We start from the raw sequence: 26038 nt of genomic DNA on the forward strand, positions 1-26038 counted from the left end.
AGAACGCCGACGTCCGTCGGACATGGGATGAATGAAGACTTCGAGACACTTGGCGTCTGGGCTAATTCGATTTATTGAACAAGCCTTAGTGTCATAACAGCTGCTTACATTGCCAGAACGACGAAAAAGCCCCCGAAAAAACCCCGGATCTCAGTTTATCAAGGTTTAATTCTCTGGGCGTGGAATTAGCCTCTCCCTGGGTGCACCCGGAAGGATGGTGCTCCGCAGAGATCATCAAAAGTGTCCTCGGATACGTTAAAATTGTTCATCCACTGGGTCGGAACAACTGCGTCTCACCATTCCGATGCTCTAGACGCCCAGTTCGGTAGTAAGCACGGATCGAAAACACAAAACGGTCAAGAAAAAATAAACTGTCAATACATTGGAAATCGAAACTATTCAAAGAGGAGCTTATTAAAATGAGTCAAACAAAGCAAATTAAAAGCATGGACAAATATGTGCAATGTGAGATAGTTACATATTTACATAATGCATGACATTCCAGCGGCACGGTGGATGACTAGTTAGCACATCTGCCTCACAGTTCTGAGGTCCCGCGTTGAAATCTGGCCTTCCTGTGCGGAGTTTTGCAGGTTGTCCCCGTGGCTGCATATTTTTTCTTTGGGATATTTTGTTTAAAAAAAAAAACATGCACGGTAGGTTAACTCAAGACTAAATTGCCTGTCGTTGTGAATGTGAGTGCAAATGGATATTTGTTTATGTGCCCTGCGATTGGCTGGCGACCAGATCAGGGTGTATCCCGCCTCTCCGGCTCGCCCGCGACCATAGCGAGGATAAGCGGAATGGCAAATGGTTGGATGGATGACATTCCATCATAGTATATAGTGAACAAAAAGTTCATAGCAGGCTAAAAACACAGCCAGTGGTCATGTACAGTATATGATGAGATTGCACTTTTATTATTTATTACTGTATTTATTTAATTTATGTATTTTATATTTAGATTCAAAGACTGTTTTAATAGCTTTCTTTGATCCTTGAATACAATTCTTCTCCTGTAAAATACAACTGTTGAACACAATCAAACAATGAAAACTGACTCATCGTCACAGGGATATTTCTTATATAGTTGTCAAAGAAATTATTTTCAAAACTTCTCGCTTTCAGGTTTTGTTCTGCCCACGAGCATCACACTCCAGCAGCGTTAATTTGCGAGGCCCCGTGGAGGTAACTTGAGCAGGGTATTTTGCTCTCAGATGATACGCCAAAGACGTACAACTAATATGGGATTTGTACTTGGCTTTCGAAAGTGCGCCAATTACTTACTCCGTTAAGTAAAACTGAAAAACTACCTGTAGTCCGTGTTTGTCCATCTGCACACGTGAGCAGAGGTTACATAAGCCACCACAGGAAGTAAATACAACTGTGTTAACTTAGTGAATTTTGTTTAACGCTTTAAATATTGTAAATTTATCGCCAAAGTGAATGCTTTAAATTTGACAGCCAGATTTTCTTTTTTAAATCAGGGGTAATGAAAGTGAAATATGCAGCATTCAGGGAACTTTTATTTTTAAATGCAAGATCAGATTTGGATGGGACCTCTTTTGGTGGAGACAAAGGGTGGTCAAGTGTCACCCAGAATTGGATTGGTGTTGCAATACCGAAGAGATTTTTTTTTAAATCAGTGATAATGACAGCAAAATATGCAGATTTCAGGGGACTTTCAGGGAATCAGATGTTCTTGGTTGCTCTAATGTCCCACAGATCTGGACTGGTCTTGCGATACTAATAGGATTATTATTATTTTGTATTTTTTTTTAATAATTTTTTTGAAAAAACATATACTTGGAGTCATGTGTGCAGATTTCTAGATTTCTTCTTTCCGAGTGGAGGCTGGCTTGACCGCAGTTGACAGCCCTCACTCGGTTCGAGTCGGTGGCCTGTCGTTTTAAATATTTCTGCCGTAAAGGATGCTGGGTAATACATCTACTTTTCCTTCTCGCCATGCGGGAGGAGGAACGATTGTGCTTCAGCAAATCTTCCTGAATTTTGACCGAATGTTGTGAATCCTCGACGCGTGACACCCCTGATCACGACTTTAGTGGACTAAAACATCATTCGTGCAATCTTCGGGTCCAGTTGGAGTCGTCTCGTGCACGTTGAAGCTTCTCGGCCTAGCCTTAGCTTAGTTTAGCTCAGCTTAGCTCAGTTTAGTTTCGCTTAGCTTAGCTTGCTAACAAAGAGACACGTTTGTGATCGACACTTCGTTAAGCAGAGATCAAGCGTCAGGTAAACTGTTCTTCTCTCCGCCACCTACTAGTAAGGAGTGGGGACCACAATATGTAATACTAACACTAAAATTAGGTTTTAAAAAAACAAAACACCAACAATTACATGCTATTAGCTTTGTTTGTCTGAGATACTGAAATATCCTGTAACAATTATTATCTTAATCTGAATTCTGAATCCTTTTGAAGAATCGTGTCTATAATGTTTGAACACAATTCCCCCCCCCCCCCCCCTCAAATTAGCCCTCTCCTTTCTGTCTGATGTTTCTTACAATGCTTAATTGCACGTTCTACTGTTTTGTTGTTGTTGACTTTCATGTGCGTTGCCATTTTAACTGACGTACTGTTTAACCCACAATGTCCACATCATAAACTTGTTGTTTCACATGTCCGATTATCACTCGCTTTTCTCATCCCTCCAACGTAGAGCAGAAAGTGTTGTGATCGTCGTGTGAAAATGTTTGCAAGGAGGACAGCAGAGTACGAGGAGGAACTTTGGGGACCAAAAGTGGAGAAGGAGCCACGTCGTCAACTACTGGACGCTGTTTTCAATCTGCAGCCTCGAATTGTGCTACGCAGAGCAGGTTGGGTCACTTGTTGCATGCATTCAAATTTTAATGATATATCTGTTTATTTACGGGCCCCGTTTGATGATACATTTAACATAACATTATTAACATCCAATAATGTTTACCATGTGGGCCTGCGGCAGGGGCGGAACTACGTGGTGCCGCTGCCACCCGAGATGGGGCTGGCCACCCCGACAGCCAACCCCCAAATCAAACAACAGTTAACGATTCTGTGAGTCTACACTAACGCTTCTTTATACTCGCGCGTACGGCGACCGCGCTGACGTCACTGCGGCAGTCCCACGCTTAGTTTGCCTTTATACTCAAGCGCAACCCACGTGTGCTGTTTTGAAAGTGTGTTGCATTTCTCCTCCAAGTCGGGGGTGTCGCTACTACTGGTATTGGCTAGGACACCACAGGGTGGAGTTTCCTCTGCATTTTTTTTGCCATTTCCGCGAGCCGTTTTTACTTTGCTTTCAGTAACAAAGCAACAACAATGGCGACCGCGACAGAACAAATGGACCTAGATGAACAGATGATACGTTTACTTATGCTACAAAAACGATCGACGTAGCCCCACCTTCCTGTCCCCTCTCTTGGCGCCCTTCGCCCATCCTTGCTCACGACGGGCAGTTAACATGGATGGCTTTTCGTCACATGCTGTGATGACGTACATACCATCTACGTCGATGGTATGTAGAACCAATGGGCACGCTGGTACGTCATCACAGCATGTGACGAAAAGCCTCTTTATACTCGCGCGGCCGACAACGCCCGCATTGCATCACGTGACCGACGAATTGCCGCGCACACCCGACAAAAATAGTTGCTGCGCTCGAACGCTACGGAAATCATTTCTCGTGATTGGTCCGTTTTAGTCACATGCACAGACAGACGAGTTTTAGGGTACAGACAGAAGGACAGAGTGGACAAGGGGACTCGGGGTGAAAAGACGCTCTTTCCTGCAGCTGGAGCACAGACCATCTTTCCTGAGATCTGTACCAATTTCATCCAGAACTTCGTTGACAATGTCCTCAGATTCCTCTTCATCTCCAGATTCATCCATGGTACCGTTCATCTTGTCATGCCCATCTTCATGTTTTCCTTCTGGAAATTTTTTTTTGTTTATCACTTGCATTGTCTTTGCTATGGTAGACAAGGCCCCAGCCATCTTCATTTGAAAGTTCATGAGCTTGGTCTGAGTAGACATGGAGGTGACTTTGGAACTGACTGCATATGTGCGGTTCTTCTGCTTCCTCAGCTGGACCAACTGGTTGGCTAGGTTCTTACATGCCTCCCAGTTACCACTCTTTGCCATTTTCTTGATGTCTGCTTCCATTTGCTTCTCTTGCTTCTCCAGAGCCGCTCTCTTCTCTTGTGATCTGTCTCTGGGTGCCACGTAACTCCCTTGACTGTTCCTTGATGATGTCGTCGACAGTCGTCTTCTTGAACAAGGAAGCCATCGTTTTGCTTTGAAAACGACTCTTATATAAAATACGAAGGTTACGGAGCTACACTGAAACGTCTCCTGGCATAAATAAGCTCAGTGTTTGAATGAACGAGAAGCCGGTGTTAGTATAGCAGTCTCGGTCGTGTCTTCCTCCAGTGCAAGAAATATTATATAAAAGTGGAAAAAAAGCAGCGTTTTTAACCTGGACTTAAAAACATGCACACTTGGGGCTGACGTCACTTCTGTTGGCAACTTATTCCATTTGTGCGCAGCATAATAGCTAAATGCTGCTTCACCATGTTTGCTTTGGACTCTGTGCTCCACTATTTGACCCGAGTCTGTCGATCTTGGAGCCCGACTGGTTTTATATTTCATTAGCATTTATTTCTTGTATTCAGGATCTAAACCATTCATCCATCCATTTTCAATACCGCTTTATCCTCACAAGGGTCGCGGGTGGGCTGGTGGAGCCTATCCCAGCCATTTTCGGGTGGGAGGCGGGGTACACCTTGAACTGTATACCAGAACCACCGGCCCCCACGCCCAACCCCTCCACCCCCAACCCAGCGAGTCCCACTGCCCCCACCACCCCGGGAGAGCATGTGGGCCCCAGCCAGCCCAACGCAGGAGCCAGCAGCCACCCAAAAATGGTAATAGCCCGCCAAAGCGAGCCCATGTTAACTGCCCGTCGTGAGCAAGGATGGGCGAAGGGCGCCAAGAGAGGGGACAGGAAGGTGGGGCCAAAAAGGGCAGGGGGTGGTGACTTCAGAATTAACTTTCTGAAGTTATTCGAGGGATGTTTCGGTTATTGAAAAATGTTTCAGTCGTTTTTTATTCAGCTTATAATGGGATGAATATAACCTACTGTAGTAGTTGTAAAATGTATCATTAATATCCTGTGGTAATTGAGTAAATTTTCCATTTGAATCTTGGACATATGTAATTAGTGTTTTTTCTTTGTTACGTTGAAGTTCGTTTGCAAGAAATTTTCCTGATTTATTATTGTGGGCAAAAGGAGTGTATCTTGGCTGTTGTAATAGGAACTCCGTTCTTTTTTATGATATGCAATCAAGTTGTTGTTTAGCATTATAAGGTTGGTTCCTAAGTAGGTCTGTCGGATTCATTGCGTATTCCTCTGTGAGTTGTTTGATTTTAATCTCCAATTCGCTTTATAATTTTTGTGAGTTTTTTTCTTGTAGAGTATGACATTATTTTGACTCTTAATTACAGCCTTCCCTGTTTCCCAAATTAAGGATGGGGATATAGTTGTGGAATCATTCATATTTAGAGAATCTTCCCATTCCTTCCTTTACAAATTTATTGAATTCTGGATCTTTCAGTTGAAAAGTATTAAAGCGCCGGCCTGGAGAAGGTATCACGTTGGATTCAAGTTTGAGACGGAGAGAAATTGGAGCATGATCGATAATTATTATTGAATGTATTTTGGAAGTGCCGTTTTAAGCAATTTAGTTATTTGTGAGAATGTAGTAAATTCTAGAGAAGGAGCGGTGAACTAAAGTGGGTTCCTTTTTTGTATGATTTATTTTTTTATTTTATTTTATTTTTGCTCCATATGTCAGCGAGTCCGCATTCGTGCATAGATTCATCTAATATTTGGGAATACTGGTTGTTTGGATTAAATTTTTTAGGGGGAGCGGTCTATGGTTGGATAATACTATATTAAAGTCACCACCGATAATAATTGTTTAATTAGTTGACAAATTGGTCAGATGTAAAAAAAAAAAAATAAATTTGTGTGAATAAAAGTTCGATCATCAATATTAGGGGTGTATAAATTAACTGTGTATAATTTGTTAAATATAGTTGAATGAACAATTATGTATCGCCCCTCTGGGTCAATTGTGCTATTTAGTAAAAAGTAGTCCATTATGGATTTGTATTAAGACTCCTCGTCTGCTGTTATAGCTAGCTGAAAAGGACTGCCTGAAATTTAAATCTGATTGGTAATTTTCTTCAGATTTTGACAAATGGTTTCTTGTATGAAGAAGAGATTCAATTTTAATTTTGTGATATAATCCATAATCTTAATATTCTTTACCTGGGAACGAATGCTATTTACATTCCATGAGACAAAGGTTATGCTTGACATTGTTTAGTGTACAATTGTTAAGTGAATGTGGGATGTGTTATCATCTATATGTATGTGAGAAAGGTTGCTAACTCTCAGAAATATTGTCTAATGTGAACTTTCTTACTGTGTAGCTGGTAATATGAAGTTGTGTTGGGAGATATGTATTGAGGTATTGAATGTGTTTTATGAGTTCAGCATGGAAAAAACATGAAAACGGAAGACAAGGTAATATATCACGAGTGACGAATGGAAGCACAAGTAGCATTCGAATACATTTGCGTACGGGGGAGGGGCCATAAAGAAGGAAAAAAGAAGTACCAAAGAGAAACAAGGGAAATGACCCATGTCAGTGAGTGGAGGGTGCAATAAGATGTGCGCAATTCCCTTTTTTTTCCCCCCTAAACAAATTACTAAACGTTTTTTCTACACTATATACCAACTAGAGCATATTTGAAAAGAATACTCCTCTATGAGAAGAGCCAAGGGGTGACTTTGGAATCGCAGAACAGTTGATAATTTTTGGATAATTTGTCCACAAACATTGAGGCGTGTTTTCCTTCTTGCCGGTCATTCTTCATTGGAGGGTACAGGACTTTGCGTCGCTCCTGATTTCGGGTGGAAACTGGTCATTCATCCCAAACTGTGTACCCTTCAACTCCCGTGCTTTTGACTTTACCAAGACTTTCTGCTGCAAATGTTCGAATTTGGCGATGATTGGATGGGAATGACTCCCTGCTTGCGGTTCTCCGGGCTTGTGTACTCGGTGGAAGGTAATGTTTGCGAGTGTCTCCTTCGGGATTTTCAGCGCTGTTGATAAGAAGGTTTTTTTTATTTGAGCCTCTGGATCATCAGGTGTACACTCGGAAATGCCGGAAAAACTGAGGTTATCCAGCATGCTTCTTGACTGGAAGTCCAGCATTGCTTCTTTGATTTTATTTTATTTTTTCCCCCCTCCCCCTTGAGAACTTCTACCTCCGTTGTCATCGCTTTCATGGCTGACTGAAGTTCAGCATTGTCTTATTTTAGCTCTCTGACTTGTTGGTGTGGGAACTCCAAGCTGGTTTTGAGCTCCTTAATCTCCTGGTGTAATAGATCGAGAAGTGATCGCTTAATTGTCAATGGAGGAGAGGACTTGAATATGGGCGTCGGGAGAGCAAAGTTGTAAATCGTCAGCTGCTAGTAGACAAGTTAGCTTTTCATTTTTTCAGCGGATTGCTGCGATCGTCATGGTGGGTTCCGCTAGCTTGCATGACGAAGCGATCGAAAGATCTTTTGATGAAATCTTCGAGTGGTTCCACGATGGTATCTTGGCATCAACAGGGATTGGAAAAAGTAATCAATAATAATCAGCCTCCTAATAAGAGAAAAAAACAATGGATGAGGAGGAAATTAAGTCTCCGGGTTGCTAATCTGATTTTGCACCGTAGCCGTCAAAATTTTGCCTGGGAAATCTCGCAGTCTCTCACGGTGTCGGAGCATGTCGTACGTCACCTCTCTCAAACAATCCAGTCTTTTGAGTGAACGTACTGAAGAATCACTTCATGAATTGATCCGTTCCTTCCTCACTTTAGTTGAGCACAGCCGCGAGCCTGTGGCCAGCACAAAAGTTGCCCGCAAACGGCACCACATTCGCAGAAGCCGACAACCGTGTCTGAGTACGCACAGGATTTACCGACGAGGGGGCACCGCGGCGGGGGCTTCATGGGGCGTTGCGGTGTCTATATTTTGCTGAACAGCAGCTATGACGCTACATCAAAATGTTTTCACATGAAACCAGACCGTGGTGCAAAAAAAGATTTGGGGTCACAGTCCTAGTAAAGTGTGCAAAATCAGCTGACCGCAGTGTCCCATTCTGCAAGTCAGGGGCGGTGCTACCTTAAATGGCACCCTGTGCAAGATCCCTCGATGCCCCCTCCCCAATCATCTTCCTCCTCCTCATCATTGCTAATAACATACTATAGGCTGGCTAGTGGTGGGCAAGTGAAGCCTCATGAAGCACTGAGGCTTTCCTAACAATTGTGCCGAAAAAGATTCAAAGCTTCAAGACTTCAGTGACTGTGACATCTGGTGGACAACTGAAGCCATAGCAACCTCTCAAGAACACGATTGAAGCACTGACACCGTTTCCCATGACAGCAATAAAAGTTCAGAAAAGTCTGTATGGTCATTCAAGTGTTTTGTTCATTCATACCAAATAATGATTATATCGTCATTACAATAAAATATGGAGCTGCTCTCCCCAACACTCTTAAAACGCATTCCATATTAACCCGAAGAATAAATGCAAATTACATTTAAGGGTTAAATGTTGTTTGGTTGTCATTGGCTCAGAATGCGTTGAGACGCCATTAGCCAAACACACACACTGAAAGACGATCAGCCAATGAAAAGCTTCAAAACATTTTGAAGGAATGAAGCGCGAAGCTTCGAACGTCATCGGTCACGTGACACTGGTGTTTTGATACAAGCTCCGACACAGCGTTTCGAATCATCCCGCTTCAGGAAGAGTGACATAAGCTCCAAAGCCTCGGGATCATTTGCCCATAACTAAGGCTGGCACAACCACGGTCCTTCCATTTTGCCATTATTCAGCCATGCATCCATTTTCCGTACCGCTTTATCCTCACAAGGGTCGCGGGCGTGCTGGAGCCTATCCCAGCCATCTTCGAGCAAGAGGCGGCGTACACCCTGAACTGGTCACCAGCCAATCGCAGCATTTTTCCATTAATGACAAATAAATAACATGACAATTTTCTCATGGGGTGATAAAATAAGTATCTATAATTAATTAATTATGATTAAAGTCAGTCTATTATTACATAAGTGTATATATGCAAGTTATGAAATAATATACAACGCGTCTATAAATGAATGTCTATTTCTACAGGTATGTATGTACAGGCTATTTCCTGCACTAGCTGTGAACTGGACCAGACGACTAATAATAAAATGTTAAGCACGTAAAAAGATCTAAAAAGAGAAGAAACCGTTATTAGGTCATTAACAAAAACAAGTTTTACTCCTTTATTTGTACATAAAATCATGTTTTTTTTTTTTAGTATGTCTACAAACAAACCTAAGTTCATCTATTGAGGTCGGTGGGTCATAAAAAAAAAAAAGAGCACCAAGCAACAACCTCTGGTGCTCATTTGAGGACCAGCCCAATGTTTTTTTTTTTTAGCAGAAAGTATACAAGTTGTCAGTATTATGTCACTTGAAATTATTCACAGGGGCTGATTGAAAACAAAATAAAAGCAAATACAAGCAACGCAAACTGTTCAATGTGGTATAGTTACATATTTACAAAATATGACATTCCATCAAAGCACATGTTGAATAAAGGGTTCATAACAAACTAAAAGCAGGTGAGGGAATCATGTACAGTATCCCTCACAAACTTTAAACGTCGATGTTGGGATGAATGCGGTGAGGCTTTGCAAAATTATTTTGAACTGTATATTTTTGTATTCATTTCACGGATGCTGAAATTGTTTACAAGAGGCCACTGTGACAATAAAAAAAACCTATAAAGAAAAATTTCCAAATGCCAAACCAGGATTATGCAGGGTCCACTGTATTACCTTTATTGATACTTGTTTTTATTAAATATTATTTTCCACTTTTTCACATTTTATTGTTGTTGACCTGCCCAATTTTAATTATCAAACTCATCTGGCTTTCTCATTAACCTTAAATATAAACCATAATACAGAACATTAAAGTCAAAATATGAGAAAATATTTGTGTTTATCTTCTTGTCTTTCAGACATCACTGAAGATCTTCGTACTGGGGGGCAGGAGCCAGAGCCCCCTCACATTAAAGAGGACGTGGAGGACGAAGAGGTCCACCACATCAAAGAGGAAGAGGAGCCCATTTCGATTAAAAAAGAGAAGGGAGAAGCATGCCCCCACATCAAAGAGGAGGAGGAGCCTATTGCGATTAAAAAAGAAGAGGAAGAAGTGTGCCCCGACATCAAAGAGGAAGAGGATATCACCAAGTTTCCATCGACTGGTGTCCCTTTGAAGAGTGAAGATGGTCAGAGTGAGGAGAGCAGAGGGGCGAAGCCTCCAAGCCGCAGCTCAGGCCAACACATGACAACAGAAGCTGATGGAGACCACTGTGGACGATTACAAGCAGACTGCCTCTTAGCTCCACTTTCAGATATTGTTGGCATGACGTCACACTCTCTTCACACTGATGTTTACAACCGGAAGTCAGAAGGTGATATGACGTATCACACTGACAACAAACAATGGAAATGTTCTCATTGTGGGAAAACATTTTCTAAAAAGAGCAAGTTCAAAGAACACGTGAGAACACACACTGGAGAAAAACCTTTTTCCTGCTCAGTTTGTGGTCAAAGATTCACTCGGAAGGGACACTTGAAAAGACACACAAGAACTCACACTGGAGAGAAACTTTTTTCCTGCCCAGATTGTGGTAAAAGATTCACTCAGAAGACAAACTTAAAAAAACACACAACAACACACACTGGTGAGAAACCTTTTTCCTGCTTAGTTTGCGGTCAAAGATTCTCTAAAAAGACAAGTTTAAAAATACACACAAGAACCCACACTGGTGAGAAACCGTTTTCCTGCACAGTTTGTGGTCAAAGATTCTCTGTGAAGGAAAACTTAAAGATTCACACAAGAACACACACTGGTGAGAAACCTTTTTCCTGCACAGTTTGTGGTCAAAGATTCACTCGGAAGGGAAACTTAAAAAAGCACACAAGATCCCACACTGGTGAGAAACCTTTTTCCTGCTCCAAGCTGGTTTTGAACTCCTTAATCTCCTGGTGTAATAGATCGAGAAGTGATAGCTTCTTGTCAGTGGAGGAGAGGACTTGAATATGGGTGTCGGGAGAGCAAAGTTGTAAATCTTCAGCAGCTAGTAGATGAGTTAGCCTTTCATCTTTTCAGCGGATTGCTGCGGTCCTAGTACTAGCTGTGAACTGGCCCAGACTAAGACTAATAATAAAATGTAAAGCACACGTAAAGAGATCACAAAAGAGAAGAAAGCTATGTAACGGACACGCCATTAAAGATGACACCCAGTAACCCCCAGTCTCGTGCTATTCGGCATACCTGCCCCTTTTGGGTGCCTGACAAGACATCTACAGAAAGCCTGTTCTATGTTTCAAAGGAGAAGCATGCGCGTTAACTTAGCACACAGCTGCCAAATGAATTACCAGCCAGTCCGAAGTAGCTCATCAAAGCTGAGACACTGACAACTGGTTTTTCACTCGGACGCAAAGTTAATTAACTTTAACCCACAGCCAGCCTGAAGAGTCTCACCAACTAAGACTTCTTTTTTTGGGTTGGGGACACTGGAATTGATGACCAAGAAGGTGAGGAACCCGCTGTTTGGTGGCTTTTGATTAAGCAACAGTGACATTTGTTCCTTCTGTCTGGGACAATGGATGGAACACTAGCGAAACCCACAGGTGGCGGAAAACTTACTGCAACTCCGGAGGAACGACTCACAATCTTCACTGGATTTGAATGTTATATGAAAATTAAAGAACGCCTTAGTGTTACCATCGCAATAGCACCACCAGTGATTGTATTTCTGCAAATTTGAAAGTCTGATGTTAAATCTTTTTGTCAACTGAACTGGATGAGACGTTTCACCCCACACAACACACATGCCACATTGCAAATATTAGTCTTCTCAACAACCACATACAATTGAAACATTCGTTAGAGGGATTAAAGAGGATGTGTGCGTGACAATGCAATGCTGGAAATTGGTCTCGTTATCTTAAATCCAACAATTAATATTTTATCCCACTGGTTTTAAACCACAAAATAATCCTAGGATGGAAAAGTAAAATTAAGAGGTGGTCCATCTCCCCTTTTGGTCCCAGAAGGGGGGCACCACCCCCTTGGTGACTGGCCATAAAGGCTGGAGCCCCCTTTGTTTGCTGCTCTCGTTCGACCAACTTGCTGAAAACTGACTCAGGGAGCCCCACCTCGCACCATGAGGTGGCGAGGACACATCGGACCCTTCCCCGGCGCAGGGCATCCTGACAGCGCTCCGAGCTACCCTTTTGGGTGCCTGGGCAAACTCCATTGGGAAGGAAGCGGGCAGCGCACGTCCGCGCCAAACGTCTTGCGAACAGTGACATCTGGGCTCCGGCCGCCCTGCCTGGGAACATTTTGTTTCTGCGCTAGCCATTTGTCTGGGCTTATTTCTGAAGGTTGTAACATCTGTTGTTTGCCTTATAAAGAGTGGAATTTTCTGGCACCTAACCCTACCTCAGAGTACAAGCACTCCTTTGTTCAGACAGACACATAGTCGCGACACTCATGGAACTATCAGTCTCCAACATGTTACTTCTTGCCAATAAACGACAGACATTTGGTCTCCTGAAACATCAATGGCTTTTCCTCACATAAAAGAACTAAAAATGTGTTTTTTGCATGAATACTTATGGCTAATATTTTATTTTACTTTTACACTCCTAACCCAACTTCAATAATTAATACAATTCTCATTCGCACACAGTTATTGTCCGCACATTAATTGACAATCTAGAAACAAAAGCGACATGGTGGCGATGATTACTGACTGAGTGATGCAATGACAGTGATAACTGTGACTTTGTAGCACGGGCACCTCTGCTCTATTGTCATGTCTGTTACCTGATGTTGAATGCAACATTGGAACGACACTGATTTATGATAGGCTATTTGCCCAAAAATATGATCGAAAAGTAGATGATGTATGATTGACTGCGAGATCATCGTGTGGAATAAGTGACGAAGGGACACGAGGACCGAACAACGACTCAACCGGAGAGATGTGGAGTAAATCATTGTGAAGCTCTCTCCCGGACAAGGAAAATGAGGAGTATGCATGCTATTTATTGTTAATTGTGTCATTAATTAAGAGTTTTAAACTAACTTGGGCCAAAACCTTTTGACTTTTGACCTTTATTTCACACTGTTTTTCTCATGAACTAAAACAGCCTTAAACATTTTGGATTTGGCAGTTTTTCACTGCTGTCCACTTTCCTGTACCAAAGCTGGTGCATGCGGCCTAACGTCACGACAAGAAAAATGTCAAAAGCGCATTTTAAAGGCAACGTTTCGAGCCAGTTCTAATTTGCATCGGATTTCTGATGTCTGGGGATATTCACCAGTGCCCTGGTCCGGGCTGAAATATGTGCTGAAACTGAATTTTAATTATTTTACATTTCAGTTACTAAACTTGAATAATTGCATTAAAAAAAAAATGTGACTAGTTACATTTGAAAAAAAGTAAATGTTAATTTGGAACTGAAGTTCAATGAACGAAATGTAATTCAGTTTCTCCGAGATTATATTTGATCCTCGCTGTAAATTCAACTCGATATATGTTCACATTCAGTGCTCAAAATTCAAATTCAGTTCTCTAAATTAAATTTCCAATTAGCTATGGCAACAGTCCCTTTGTTTTTGAGCAAAGAAGATTGTGACTGGCCTGAATGTGAAATCTCCAAACCAGCTCTTAACCTTCATGCCACCTTTCCTTAACTTTTGTGGAACATGTTATTTGTGTTTGGCAAAGAGTGAATTCGACTCCAGCGTGAAACTCAGCTTTGGAGCTAGACCACCAGAAGCACTCATGATTCCATTTATGCTTGTATTTCTCTCAAATGGGGTGTCGCTGACAGTGATAAATACTGAGAAGACAAAACTTATAATGTTGACATTCTCTGTCCCCCAATAGTCTTTATTAAATGAGAAGTTGGCCTTTATTTCTTATGGTGTAAATTGTAGATGATGAAAATAACTAATATGATGTAGGACTTTAATGAGTTACTAACTTTAGGGGTTTCCATTATGTTTGATATTGTCATGGGAAGACCTGACCATGTTGACAGTGTTGCGTGAGTTACCGTAACCCAGATGTTTCAGGTGAATGTATCCAACAGCAGTTTCGGATTGGGTTGTAAAAAATGCAAAAATATGACCGAGCTCACCAGGAGTTGAACTAGCGTCTTCTGATCCATTGAGCCACTAGCCCCACAAAAAGGCCACCTCCTCTGCAAGCCCCCAATGGATGATTGCCACTTCCACAAGCAAACTCCAGTCAGCAGCGCTAAAAAGGCTTCGTTGCTGCCGTGACCCACATTTGAACCGGGGTTGCTGAGGCCACAACGCATAGTACTAACCACTGGGAGTATGATTCGTGGTTGCTGATTCGATTCAACGATACAATCCGAAATCAGTGTTTGGAAATCGATTCAGTAATTTTTAGCCCAAAAATGTAACCTGTGTGACTGTGAAATAAATACCTGGATTCTGGACCGTGCAGGTGAAATTTCCTAAATTCCTTTTTTTTCTTGTAAAGGTATCAGGTAAAATTGTTTATGGAAAAAAAATAAACTATAAAGAACCATCCATCCATCCATTTTCTGAGCCGCTTCTCCTCACTAGGGTCGCGGGCGTGCTGGACCCTATCCCAGCTGTCATCGGGCAGGAGGCGGGGTACACCCTGAACTGGTTGCCAGCCAATCGCAGGGCACATAGGAACAAACAACCATTCGCACTCACAGTCATGCCTACGGGCAATTTAGAGTCTCCAATTCATGCATGTTTTTGGGATGTGGGAGGGAACCGGAGTGCCCGGAGAAAACCCACGCAGGCACGGGGAGAACATGCAAACTCCACACAGGCGGGGCCGGGGATTGAACCCAGGTCCTCAGAACTGTGAGGCTGACGCTCTAACCAGTCGGCCACCGTGCCGCATATAAAGAACCATTATGGCAAATGCCAATGATGGCACATACATTCACACTTTATTTGAATAAAGTGTAAATGACATCTCTTCAGGTTGGATTAACAGTAGGTTTTATGTAGCTGTAAGTAGTTTGTGATGTCCAAGTTCACATCTGTCCAGGGTGAGACACTTCCAGTCACACTTCCAGTCTGCCTGCTCGATGCTCTCTTTGACTACTTTGGTCTGTCTCAAAGTAAAGTGTCTGTGTTAGTGTTTTGCTGAAGTACAGTATGTCCGTGATGGAATTTTGTACCGTGGCTCAAATGTGTTTCCTAACCTTTTAGGTCTCGATCGTGTTCTGATGAAGAAAACGTGGTTGAAATGTCTCACTAATTGATGTTTGGCCTCTTCTTGCTTCGGGTGATTGTGGCATTTCATATTACTTACATTTGATGATCTGTCGATGACGGCGGCGGTCAGCAAACAGTTTATTAAATGCCAGTCATGTTTTTTTCCTTGATAGTTTTTTATTACTGCAAAACAAAAATGCTTCCATACCTCTGATTTAAACTTAGCTGGATGTTCTCTGACATAAAAAAAACAAGAACAGTTCAGTTGACTCAACATTTGCAGATTCCACTCATCAAGTTTTGCGTTCTGCTCAGTGGCTGAGCCACCGTCATATTTCCACTTTTCACCAAAAGCCCAAACGTCTCTTCACAATCTAGTTCGATCAATCATTTGATCATTTTTAAACATTGGACAAATGTATTTTGGCACCAGTGCTCATTCTCAACATTTGTCCACAGGAGGCTTTTAGAAGATATAAAGAAAACCAAAAGTATAAAGTAAAAGATTGTAGACTAGAATACAAGAATGTGGATTTTTGCAAATCGGTATGATAGTAATTTCCTTTGATATTAAACATTTACTTTTCCATTTAAAGCTTCTTCATCACTGCTGTTCACACCAGCACACTTGTGTGTCTTAGCCTGATACTTATGAGAGAATCTTTGACCACCAACTGAGCAGAAAAAAGGTTTCTCACCAGAGTGGATTCTTGTGTGTATTTTCAAATTTCCCTTCTGAGAGAATCTTTTACTACAAACCGAGCAGGCAAAAGGTTTCTCACCAGTGTGGGTTCTTTGTATGTATTCTTAAGCTTTCCATCCATCCATTTTCTGAGCCGCTTCTCCTCACTAGGGTCGCAAGCGTGCTGGAGCCTATCCCAGCTGTCATCGGGCAGGAGGCGGGGTACACCCTGAACTGGGCACATATAAACAAACAACCATTGGCACTCACATTCACACGGGCAATTTAGAGTTGTCAATTAACCTAGCATGCATGTTTTTGGGATGTGGGAGAAAACCGGAGTTGTCAGATTTCGCTTATCCGCAGGACTAATCGGGAGAAATGTCCTGACCGACTCTCCGTTTAAAGGGTCAAGCCTCCCTCTTTTTCCCTACCGTCTCCTACTCCGTACGCGCAAGGGAACGGGAGCTTTTAAGCCGGTGTCGAGATGAATTCGCCTAGGTGTGCTGACTGCCTTTAGTTTTACGGAGCCAATCCGATCTGCTCTCACTTATCACCCCTTGATGAGTAACCGCACCGAGTGAAAGGGTAATATGTGAGTACTCCGTTTTTACAGCAGCTCCATCTCTTAAAAATAGTTTGCACTTGTAATTGACCTAGTAAATTTAACAATCCTTGTTAGGACCGTACTGATTTGTTTTTGTATTAAGCTGAAGTGATATAGATGAGTTACTTTTTGGGATAGTGATACAACCCGGTGTTATTCGACGTTCAATCAGTTATAAGAGGTTGAGTGATAAAAATGAGAAACTCTCATTATAAGAATGACAAAGATAGAATAAAATTAAAGCAAAGTCTTTATTTCAGTGATTACTTAAGGTTAAAATAATAATATGACAGTAAGGGTTTGTAATATAGAGTAAACAATAAAATAATAACAATAACAAAAATGAAAAGAAGTAGAAGTAGTTTAAAAGTAATAAATCATCAACAAGTATTACCTTTTGAGTGAGCTTTAAGGAGTGATCAAGTCCTACGGAGCCATAATGCCAATTAATAATAAGATAATTTGGAATATAAGAATGCCTGGACAGCTGACTAGCTCTCTTCCCTATCCACGCAATGTCAATGGCGGTTCTATTAGTTACCTTATTATAATAATTTTTTAGTCTTACCCAATTAAAGAGGAAAATTCAAAAATGAAGTGCTTATCCAAGTAGCCTGATGAATTCCTCGTGCCAGCATGTCCCTTGTCATTGCGAGAGAAAAGAGCGTGTGTCTCCCTATCCTGGAAAAGGATAAGAGAGCCCCGTTTATCAGCGTGTGAGGCTTTTATAACCTTGGTTTCCAGAAACTCCCTTTTCTAAAATAATCCTTTGTTAACATATTCTGACACGCGCTCCTCGCTAGTACCTTTTATTACCACTTCAGAGTGTCCTGACTTGACCTGAGTGGGAAGCACCTGTTTCCACTTCAGTGTCCTGACGTGACCTGAGTGGAAGTATCTTTCACTTTCACTTCAGCGTTATCCTGACCTGACCTCTTATTTGCTCACCCAAATAGGTTCTCAGTAAATACATTCAACTACAAGCACATTTCATGTCTTGTATGTTCTCAGTAAATACATTCAATTACAAGCACATTTCATGTCTTGAACTCAACCAATACATTTCATCACACCATGTTAATCTCTAAGCAATCTGCAATACATGTGTATATGTTAAATGTCAAATAAACGCATATACATTCATGTGAATACAATTCTCTCATGCATTCAACAGGTTCGTTCTTTCCTTTGTAGTTTATCTTGTGCTGCGTTGCCTGAGAGAGACGATCTTACACAGGTTACAGTTTTTGCATAAAAGCTGTTCCAAAGCATTGTAAAAATAGTAATACAAAAGTAAGAATAATGTATAACAGCCCTACTCGGCTTGATGTACTTTTCATCAATGATTTTCAAAAGAACATCCAAGTTATAACATCAAAGAGAACATCAAAATTATCTCAAGGATATAAAATCAAACAAATGGTTATAAGTGGTTGACTTCAGTATGTGTTTGTTTACTATGATAGGGGGTTTAATAGTATTAAGATTTTAAGAAGATTTATGCTTGAACTGGTCATTTAGATCATACTCATGATTGGTTTGGCGACCTCTGGTGGTTGAACCAGGAATTGAAACTGGGGCTAAGCTCAATCACATGAACCCAGCTACATAAGCCAATCACAACCTTTCGTTCCATCGCTTCATGTGGCTTGGCCGCCCACTTGACAGAGTGCCCGGAGAAAACCCATGCAGGCACGGGGAGAACAATGAAAAGTCCACATAGGTGGGGCCGGGGATTGGACCCCAGATCTCAGAACTGTGAGGCAGACGCTCTAACCAGTCGTCCACTGTGCCATTTTTAAGCTTTCCTTTAGGGAGAATCTTTGACCACAAACTGAGCAGGCAAAAGGTTTCTCACCAATGTGGGTTCTCGTGTGTATTTTTAATTTTCCTTTCTGAGAGAATCTTTGACCACAAATTGAGCAGGCAAAATCTTTCTCTCCTGTTTATATTTTCATGTGTCGTTTCAAAATGCTCTGAAAAGCAAATATTTTACCACACTGAGAACATTTCCATCGTTTGTTTTCAGTATGACATGTCATATCACCTTCAAACTGTACATCATCATCATCCGTGTGAGGGGTGTGTGAGGTCATGTCATCAATATCTGATGCAGGCGCTAAGACGGCCTCTTAGCGTCTGCTTGTGATACTCCACAGTGGTCTCCATCACCTTCTGTTGTCATGTGCTGACTTGAGCTGTTGGTCCTCCCTTGGACCTTCATTTTCACTCTTCAAAGGGATACCAGTTGATAGAAACTTGGTGATTTCCTAATTGAACAGAGTCAATTTCACTGCTGCTGTGTAGGCTTTGATTTACACTTATTAGCTTAGGCCTACTTGAGAGGCAAAACTTTATTGCCTGCCGACCAGGGTGGGGCCAGACGGGAGGCCGGGGTCGCACTGGACCTCCCTCAAATCTGATAGGACCCCCCCAGAGGATTGACGTATCACGACACCACACGTCTTGTCGAAAGTAGCCGTTTGCATTTTGAAAACAGTGACGCCTTTTGACTGATATATCCCTCCTGTACAGTAGTTGGCGGTATGTACCACGCCACAGAAGATGATTTGCCCCACAGCCAATCTACGACATCATACTAAAGTAAGTTTTACAGTGGTGTCCTAATGAGTCACTGTTTAAAATCACTTTTGTATTCAGATAGGCGATCGTTTTGCTAGCAGCCACGGGTATAAAGCTAGTTAGCATTAAGTTACATCTCATGGCGGTAAATACAAAAACCTATCGCCCAGTGCATGCAGTGTTTCAATAAGCAGCCAGTGCAGTGTGCCAGTCTGGCACACACAATCCCAAATACATTGACAAGTTACATCTCATGGCGTCTACGTGGCGTCTAAGTGGGGATTTGATAAAACTGTGCAATTGTAATTGATGCTAAGAGTTACAAAACTGGTCTTTATATATATATATATAGGGTCCGTTGAGAAATGAAAAGACGGGGACAAGATATATCACTTCAGAAGCAAGTCAGGTTACGCTAAGGTGGACAGAGAGAGTGTGAGTGAATTGCTCGTGTGTGTGAGAGTCTCTGAGTGGGTAATTGTGTGTGTGTGTGTGTGTGTGAGTGGATAACGTGTGAGCGGGTTACCCTGTGATTATTGCAAATTTGTTGCAGTTGTGTTTTTGTGTACATTGTGTTGTAAACACTGTTAATAAACTTTAATTTATGCACACAAACCTCATCTTCTGTGTGCTTAGTATGTACATTGCAACATTTAGAGACTCAGATTGCAATTCATTGGTCGAGAAACAAATTCATCGTCATAGTTTGTGGACCCACCGAAATAGCATTGGCCACCCCAAGGATAAAAGTCTAGCTCCGCCACTGGCAGGTCACTGAGTAATCTTTTCATTAACAAGAGTAGGAAAACAAGAGTTGGCCAGTGCACAATGGAAGTGCGTGAATTTTCTGGCGCTGGATCCCTGGATCTGGCAGGCTCAAATGCAGACTGTGATGCGTGCTGATTGGAAGCAGGTGCACGGGCAAGGAGGTGATAATTGCTGGCGAGAGAGGGAAAAACGAGGCACAAAGCGCAACACAAGCTCCGCAGAAGAACTGCAGGAAACAGATAATGACACTGTGGTGGTGGAGTGTCACCCAGAGATGGACTGGTGTGATACTGAAAATATTTTTTTTATATCAATGGTAATGACAGTGAAATATGCAGATTTCAGAGGACTTTTGGATGGGTCCTCTTTTGGTGGAGACCTGGGGCCTCATGTACAAAGACTTGCATGGATTTCCGAATAAAACATGGGGTACGCTCAAATCCAGAAAATGTCGTACGCACAAAAATATCCAGATGTATGAAACTGCGTACTCACGAATCCAAGCACATTTCCTTTGTACATTCCAATCAACGTGGAAATGAGCCCACATGTTGGAGTAGCCGACTCCTCCCTGTCCACACCCAATTTGAATATGCAAATCACATTTAAATGAACCCTGCACCTGAGATGCCGATCTCTGCATGATCAGAAAAAAAGGAAAATGAGCAAGGTAATGAAGAAAAATATTTTTTCTGAATGTGAAGTTGCTCGATGAAAAGTGGAGATGCGCAAGAAAATCCTCTTTGGCAATGTCAGATTTCGCTTATCCGCAGGACTAATCGGGAAAAATGTCCTGACCGACTCTCCGTTTAAAGGGTCAAGCCTCCCCCTTTTTTCCTTACCGTCTCCAACACCGTACGCGCAAGGGGACGGGAGCTTTTCAAGCCGGTGTCGAGATGAATTCGCCTAGGTGTGCGGACTGACTTTAGTTTTACGAAGCCAATCCGATCTGCTCTCACTTACCACCCCTTGATGAGTAACCGTACCGAGTGAAAGGATAATAATGTGAGTGCTCCGTTTTTACAGCAGCTCCATCTCTATGAATCGTTTGCACTTGTCATTGACCTAGTAAATTTAATAATCCTTGTTAGGACCATACGGATTTGTTTTTATATCAAGCCGAAGTGATATCGATGAGTTACTTTTGGGATAGTGTTACGACCCGGTGACGTTAGTGTCGTCGACGTTCAATCACTATAAGAGGTTGAGTGATAAGAATGAGACAACTCTCATTATAAGGATGACAAAGATAGAATAGAATTAAAGCAAGGTTTTTAATACAGTGATTATTCAAGGATAGGATAATAATATGTCAGTATGGGTATGTATTATAGAGTAAACAATAATAAGAATAACAAAAATGAAAATAAGTTGAAATAGTTAAAAGTATTAAATCATAAAACAAGTATTCCTTTTTGAGTGAGCTTTAAGGGGTGATCAAGTCCTACAGAGCCCTAAACCCAATTAATAATAAGATATTTTGGAATTTAAGAATCCCTGGACAGCTGACTAGCTCTCCTCCCTATCCACGCAATGTCAATGGCGGTTCTTTTAATTACCTTATTATAATATTCTTTTAGTCTTACCCAATTAAAGAGGAAAATTCAAAAATGAAGAGCTATCCAAGTAGCCTGATGAATTCCTCCTGTCAGCATGTCCCTGTCATTGCAAGAGGAAAGAGCATGTGTCTCCCTATCCTTTGGAGGATAAGAGAGCCCCGTGCATTTTGTGTGTGAGGCTTTTATAAACTTGGTCGGGCTCAGACCTCCCCTTCTTCTCGAATGTTCCGTTGTTCGCAACATGTCCCGACATGCACCCCTCATGTCCTGACATGCGCCCCTCGCTGTTGGCTTGTCCTGACACGACCCGAGTGGAAAGTACCTTTCACTTTCACTTTTCAGCGTGTCCTGACTTGACCCTTATTTGCTCACCCAAATAGGTTCTCAGTGAATACATTCAGTTACAAGCACATTATATACGTCTTGAACTCAAAGAATACATTTCATAACACCATGTTAATCTCTAAGCAATATGCAATAATTGTGTATATGTTAAATGTCAAATAAATGTATATATATTCATGTGAATACAATTCCCTCATGCATTCAACAGGTTTGTTCTTGTCTTTGTATTACATCTTGTGTTGCTTCGTCTGAGAGACAATCCTACACAGGTTACAGTTTTTGCACAAAAGCAGTTTCAAAGCATTGTTCACTAGTAATACAAAAGTAAAAATAATGTAAGACAGCCTTACTCGGCTTGATGTACTCAGTATCAAACGATCTTCAAAAGAACATCAAAGTTATATCATCAAAGAGAACATCAAAGTTGTATCAAGGATATAAAATCAAATAGATTGTTAAAAGTTGTTGACTCCAGTATGTGTATGTTTATTATGATACGGATTTTGATAGTATAAAGATATTAAGATGATGTTGAAGGATGGTATCTCTCCGCCAGTCCTTCGCGTGTTGGTTGAATTTCGGATGATGAGAATGTCGGGGTCCGAATCAGAGACTGGAAAGGAACTTCTTTAAGATCTTTATTGCAGAATATTCTGGGTACAAATGTTCTACAGGCAAAGGCTCCAGCTGCACAAAATGTGCTCAAATGTGCGCTTTCTCAGCGTTCAGTGCGAGATTATATACAGTGTTCAGGGCGGTGTTTAAAGCTTGAGCAGGGTGGATCCAAGGTCACAGGATTATCTCTTCTTGGGACAAAACATCCTGTTTTGCGGCTGACGTAGTTTTCACAGTTACGTGATTATCAGAACATTTTAATACTGAGGTTAGGTTACACAACATAACAGTGCACAAATAAGTCTATGTATGATCATGACATCAGTATATCACGTGCGAGGGCCTTCAATCCCCCTTTCGGACTCGAAAGAGTCCGACACCAGGATATGTTAAATAGCATGTAAGAGAATGTACGATTACAAAAATATGCCCGCGGGGTCATCGAGCATCTCAGGGGATTCCCCTGAAGACAGGAGTGGCATCATCTGGGCGGGGTTATTAACATCTCTTTTTTCGATAGCTGCTGTAATGAGTCGCTGGCTAAGAGAGCGCAAGCAAGGAATGCAACAACATCCACATGTTGTGAGAAAAGCAGCAAACACAGCAATAGAAATACAAATAGAAGATACCAGAGCCTTATACCGTCCAAAAACTCTCATCCAATTATCCCAAATAGAAGTATCTACCCCTGAATGTACTTTCATTTTTTTGTTTAATGTTCTGAGCCCTTCCATTGCAGAGGTTAGGCTGCCATCAGAAGCTGTGTTATTAGGAATAAAAGTGCAACATTGTTCGCCAAACATGGAGCATACGCCTCCTTTTTCTGCCAGGAGCATATCTAAAGCAATGCGATTCTGGAAAGCCATCAGAGAGGTGGCGGCTAGTTGACCATGTACCGCTTCAAATCCGCTTTGTGTCCAATTACCTAGGCGTTGCACATTGTAATGTATGTAATTAATTCTATCTGTGTTTTCATTTATAGTACACCACCAACAGATTGTGGATAAGTGGGACAAGTGTTGTGGTCCTAAGTTTTGAATAGTCTGCATCAACACATGAACCGTGGTTGGAAAGACCTTTACTGGCAGCAGGAGAGAAATCAGTGCACAGTAACCGGCTTGGTTCAAAGGGAGTTTGTCGAATATCCGGTCATCACCGCACCACCACCAGATGTCGCCCCTGGATTGTGGCCGAAATGATGATCCTACAAAGATGAGTGACTGACATTGTTGTGCGTGGTTTAACCTTCCCAATCGGCCATTGTTTCCTGTAATGTTAATACAGGTGAAGTTGCCTTTTGCAACTTGGTTTGAAAACAGAGGTTTATCTTTTTGCCATCTTACCAATGGGTGTATTTTGTCCCATTTGGAACAGTTTTGTGAGGGTATTGTTTTATTCATCAATTCCATAACACATTGTGTGTCAATATTGGCAGGAACCACCCGGAGTAAAGGACGAGGTCCCATGCAAACCACGCAATCTTCTTTAGTAGTCTTTGCCGCTTCCTCAGTTAATAATAGCCAATTGTTGCTGTTTCCTGTTACGCCTGTGGTAACTCGAAACAGACCATCCACGCTATTTAAGGGTACACTGATGGCCGTCACCTTGATAGTTCGTGTATAATTATTTAATACTGGCTGATCGAGTTGTCCCATAGTAGTGTTTTCACATATGACAACGGGAAAATGAGGGTCTGGTCCTGATGACCAGGCCCAGAGTAAAAAACACCAGCATGAAACATTAAAAATGGTTGCATTTGGTGGACGCAATATACCATCGGGGAGAGCAAAGGTCAGTTTAAGTAGATCCCCTTGTTTAGTAAGGGTGACTTTGTCTTTGAAAAAGACAGCTTCTTTGCTCTTTCCCGATGGCCAATAGTTACCTTGTTGAGTGGTTATTAAAGAATCCCAGCTTAAATCTAGGACGTTTCCTGTCATATACCACCAATAACCTCTCCAGCCCTCCCCTGTTATCTGAACGGTGTTTCTGAACCCTTTTAGAGATGTAATTGGTATTTCAACGGCGGTAGAGGTGCTTGGTGGCACTGTTTAAGTTATTGAATGGTTGTGCGTCCATTCTAAAATCCAGGGAACAGACTGGGATATAGGTACAGTTGAGTGACCTGAATTGAGTTTTCGCTTACTTCTCTGTATTGTTGTTAGGTTTGAGGGCGCACCAAGAGGCATCCAAAAATACCAAACAGGCAAGAGAGTTAATACAATAAAAAGGGTTGTGATGTACCAACAAATTGAAACATTGTCCCATTTGCGGGCCATTGTTGGGTGGTGTTTTTTCAGGATCGGTCCTAGGTTGAGTCACCGGGATTATTCTGCCCGTGTACCGTGATCTCAACCTTTGATGAGTGATGTCGTCACTGGGATGGGATCTGGTCTGGCGTTGACGTGCAGTCATACTTGTGGCAATGATGATCTGTCGAGACGGGGTCTTTGCTGGTCGTGTAGAGGTGAGGTGGTACCACGTCTCCCCCTTTCCTTGTAGGCGGACAGCAGACGATGTTCTCTCCGTCACTTTATGAGGACCTGTCCACCTGGGTTCAGACCACTTTCTTTTGGTTACTTTCAACCATACAAATTCACTTTCATGCATTACCAAAGGAGCGTCGGGTTGTTTTGCAGTTAGTTGCGAAAAAGCAAGCGTTAGTTGTTTGAGCTCCGGAGGGCCGGAAACATCTGTTGTCTCCAGTGGAGCTGTAGGAGCCGGAAACGGTCTGTTAGTATGACATTCAAATGGAGTCGAGCCTTTGGCTGAATTGAGGGACATTCGTACATTCATCAAAGCCAAAGGAAGGGCTTGTAGCCAATTGAGATTTGAAGTAGCTAAAGCTTTGGCCAATTTTTCCTTAATGTTCCGATTCATTCTTTCTACTTGTCCTTGGGACTGTGGGTGATATACTGAACCAAATGTGTGTTTCAGTCCCAGGGCTCTTTCTACTTCCTGCAAATGTTTATTTTAAAATGGGTCCCATTATCAGACCTTATTTTACTTGGGAACCCATGAGATGGAATATAATGGTTAATCAAATGTTTAACCACTACGTTTGCCGTTTCTGTTTTGCAGGGATAGGCTTCAGGCTAACCGGAGAAGGAATCCATTATTACTAGTAGATACCTGTAACCGGACACACTTTTAATCATGTCTGTAAAATCCATCGAAACCACCTGCCCAGGTGCCGTCATGTCCGGATCGTGAGTTCCCTGGGGTGGTTTCGTTGTAGGCATGCTGTTATATCTGCTACAGACACTGCAATCCTGGAGTTCATTTTTAACAATTCCTCTCATGAAAGGATGCCACCAGGTGTGGAGTCGTCTCAGTGTTTCTTCCACGCCTACATGGCATGCTCCATGAGCTTCGCTTATCAACAGTTTTAATTGCTTCTGAGGTAGTATACATTTTCTTCCTTTTCTCCAAATACCTTTCTCATCTCTCTCACCCCCTTTT

The 26038-nt window shown here is 41.9% G+C and overlaps 2 protein-coding genes and 1 pseudogene across 17 annotated transcripts in view; 1 reads left to right on the forward strand and 2 right to left on the reverse strand.

Moving 5' to 3' along the window:
* Positions 1-1918: 1918 nt before the first annotated feature.
* LOC133472529 (gastrula zinc finger protein XlCGF57.1-like) overlaps positions 1919-26038 on the forward strand; it is a 200021-nt gene continuing 175901 nt past the window's right edge. Inside the window, exons 1-3 of one of the 4 annotated variants that reach the window (XM_061763477.1) lie at positions 1928-2280; positions 2677-2833; positions 10127-14633. In XM_061763477.1, the coding sequence (XP_061619461.1) occupies positions 2707-2833; positions 10127-11211 (1212 nt within the window). In that variant the 5' untranslated portion in view covers positions 1928-2280; positions 2677-2706 and the 3' untranslated portion in view covers positions 11212-14633. Of the gene's footprint in view, positions 2281-2676; positions 2834-10126; positions 14634-26038 lie in introns of those variants that run through there. The other 3 variants (XM_061763475.1, XM_061763476.1, XM_061763466.1) reach the window with 3 other exon arrangements.
* Positions 3508-4605, reverse strand: LOC133472591 (charged multivesicular body protein 2b-like; annotated as a pseudogene).
* The window catches only part of LOC133472567 (zinc finger protein OZF-like), a 284984-nt gene continuing 283831 nt past the window's right edge, over positions 24886-26038 (reverse strand). For 12 of the 13 annotated variants that reach the window (XR_009786755.1, XR_009786756.1, XR_009786754.1 and 9 more), the window contains one exon: positions 24886-25127. Coding sequence is in view for 9 of the 13 variants with exons in the window: in XM_061763614.1 (XP_061619598.1) it covers positions 25105-25127 (23 nt within the window). In the remaining 4 variants the exon portion in view is untranslated. Of the gene's footprint in view, positions 25288-26038 lie in introns of all 13 variants that reach the window. The other variant, XM_061763604.1, reaches the window with a different exon arrangement.

This window comes from Phyllopteryx taeniolatus, chromosome 23 (genome assembly GCF_024500385.1).
Source record: "Phyllopteryx taeniolatus isolate TA_2022b chromosome 23, UOR_Ptae_1.2, whole genome shotgun sequence".
Lineage (NCBI taxonomy): Eukaryota > Metazoa > Chordata > Actinopteri > Syngnathiformes > Syngnathidae > Phyllopteryx > Phyllopteryx taeniolatus.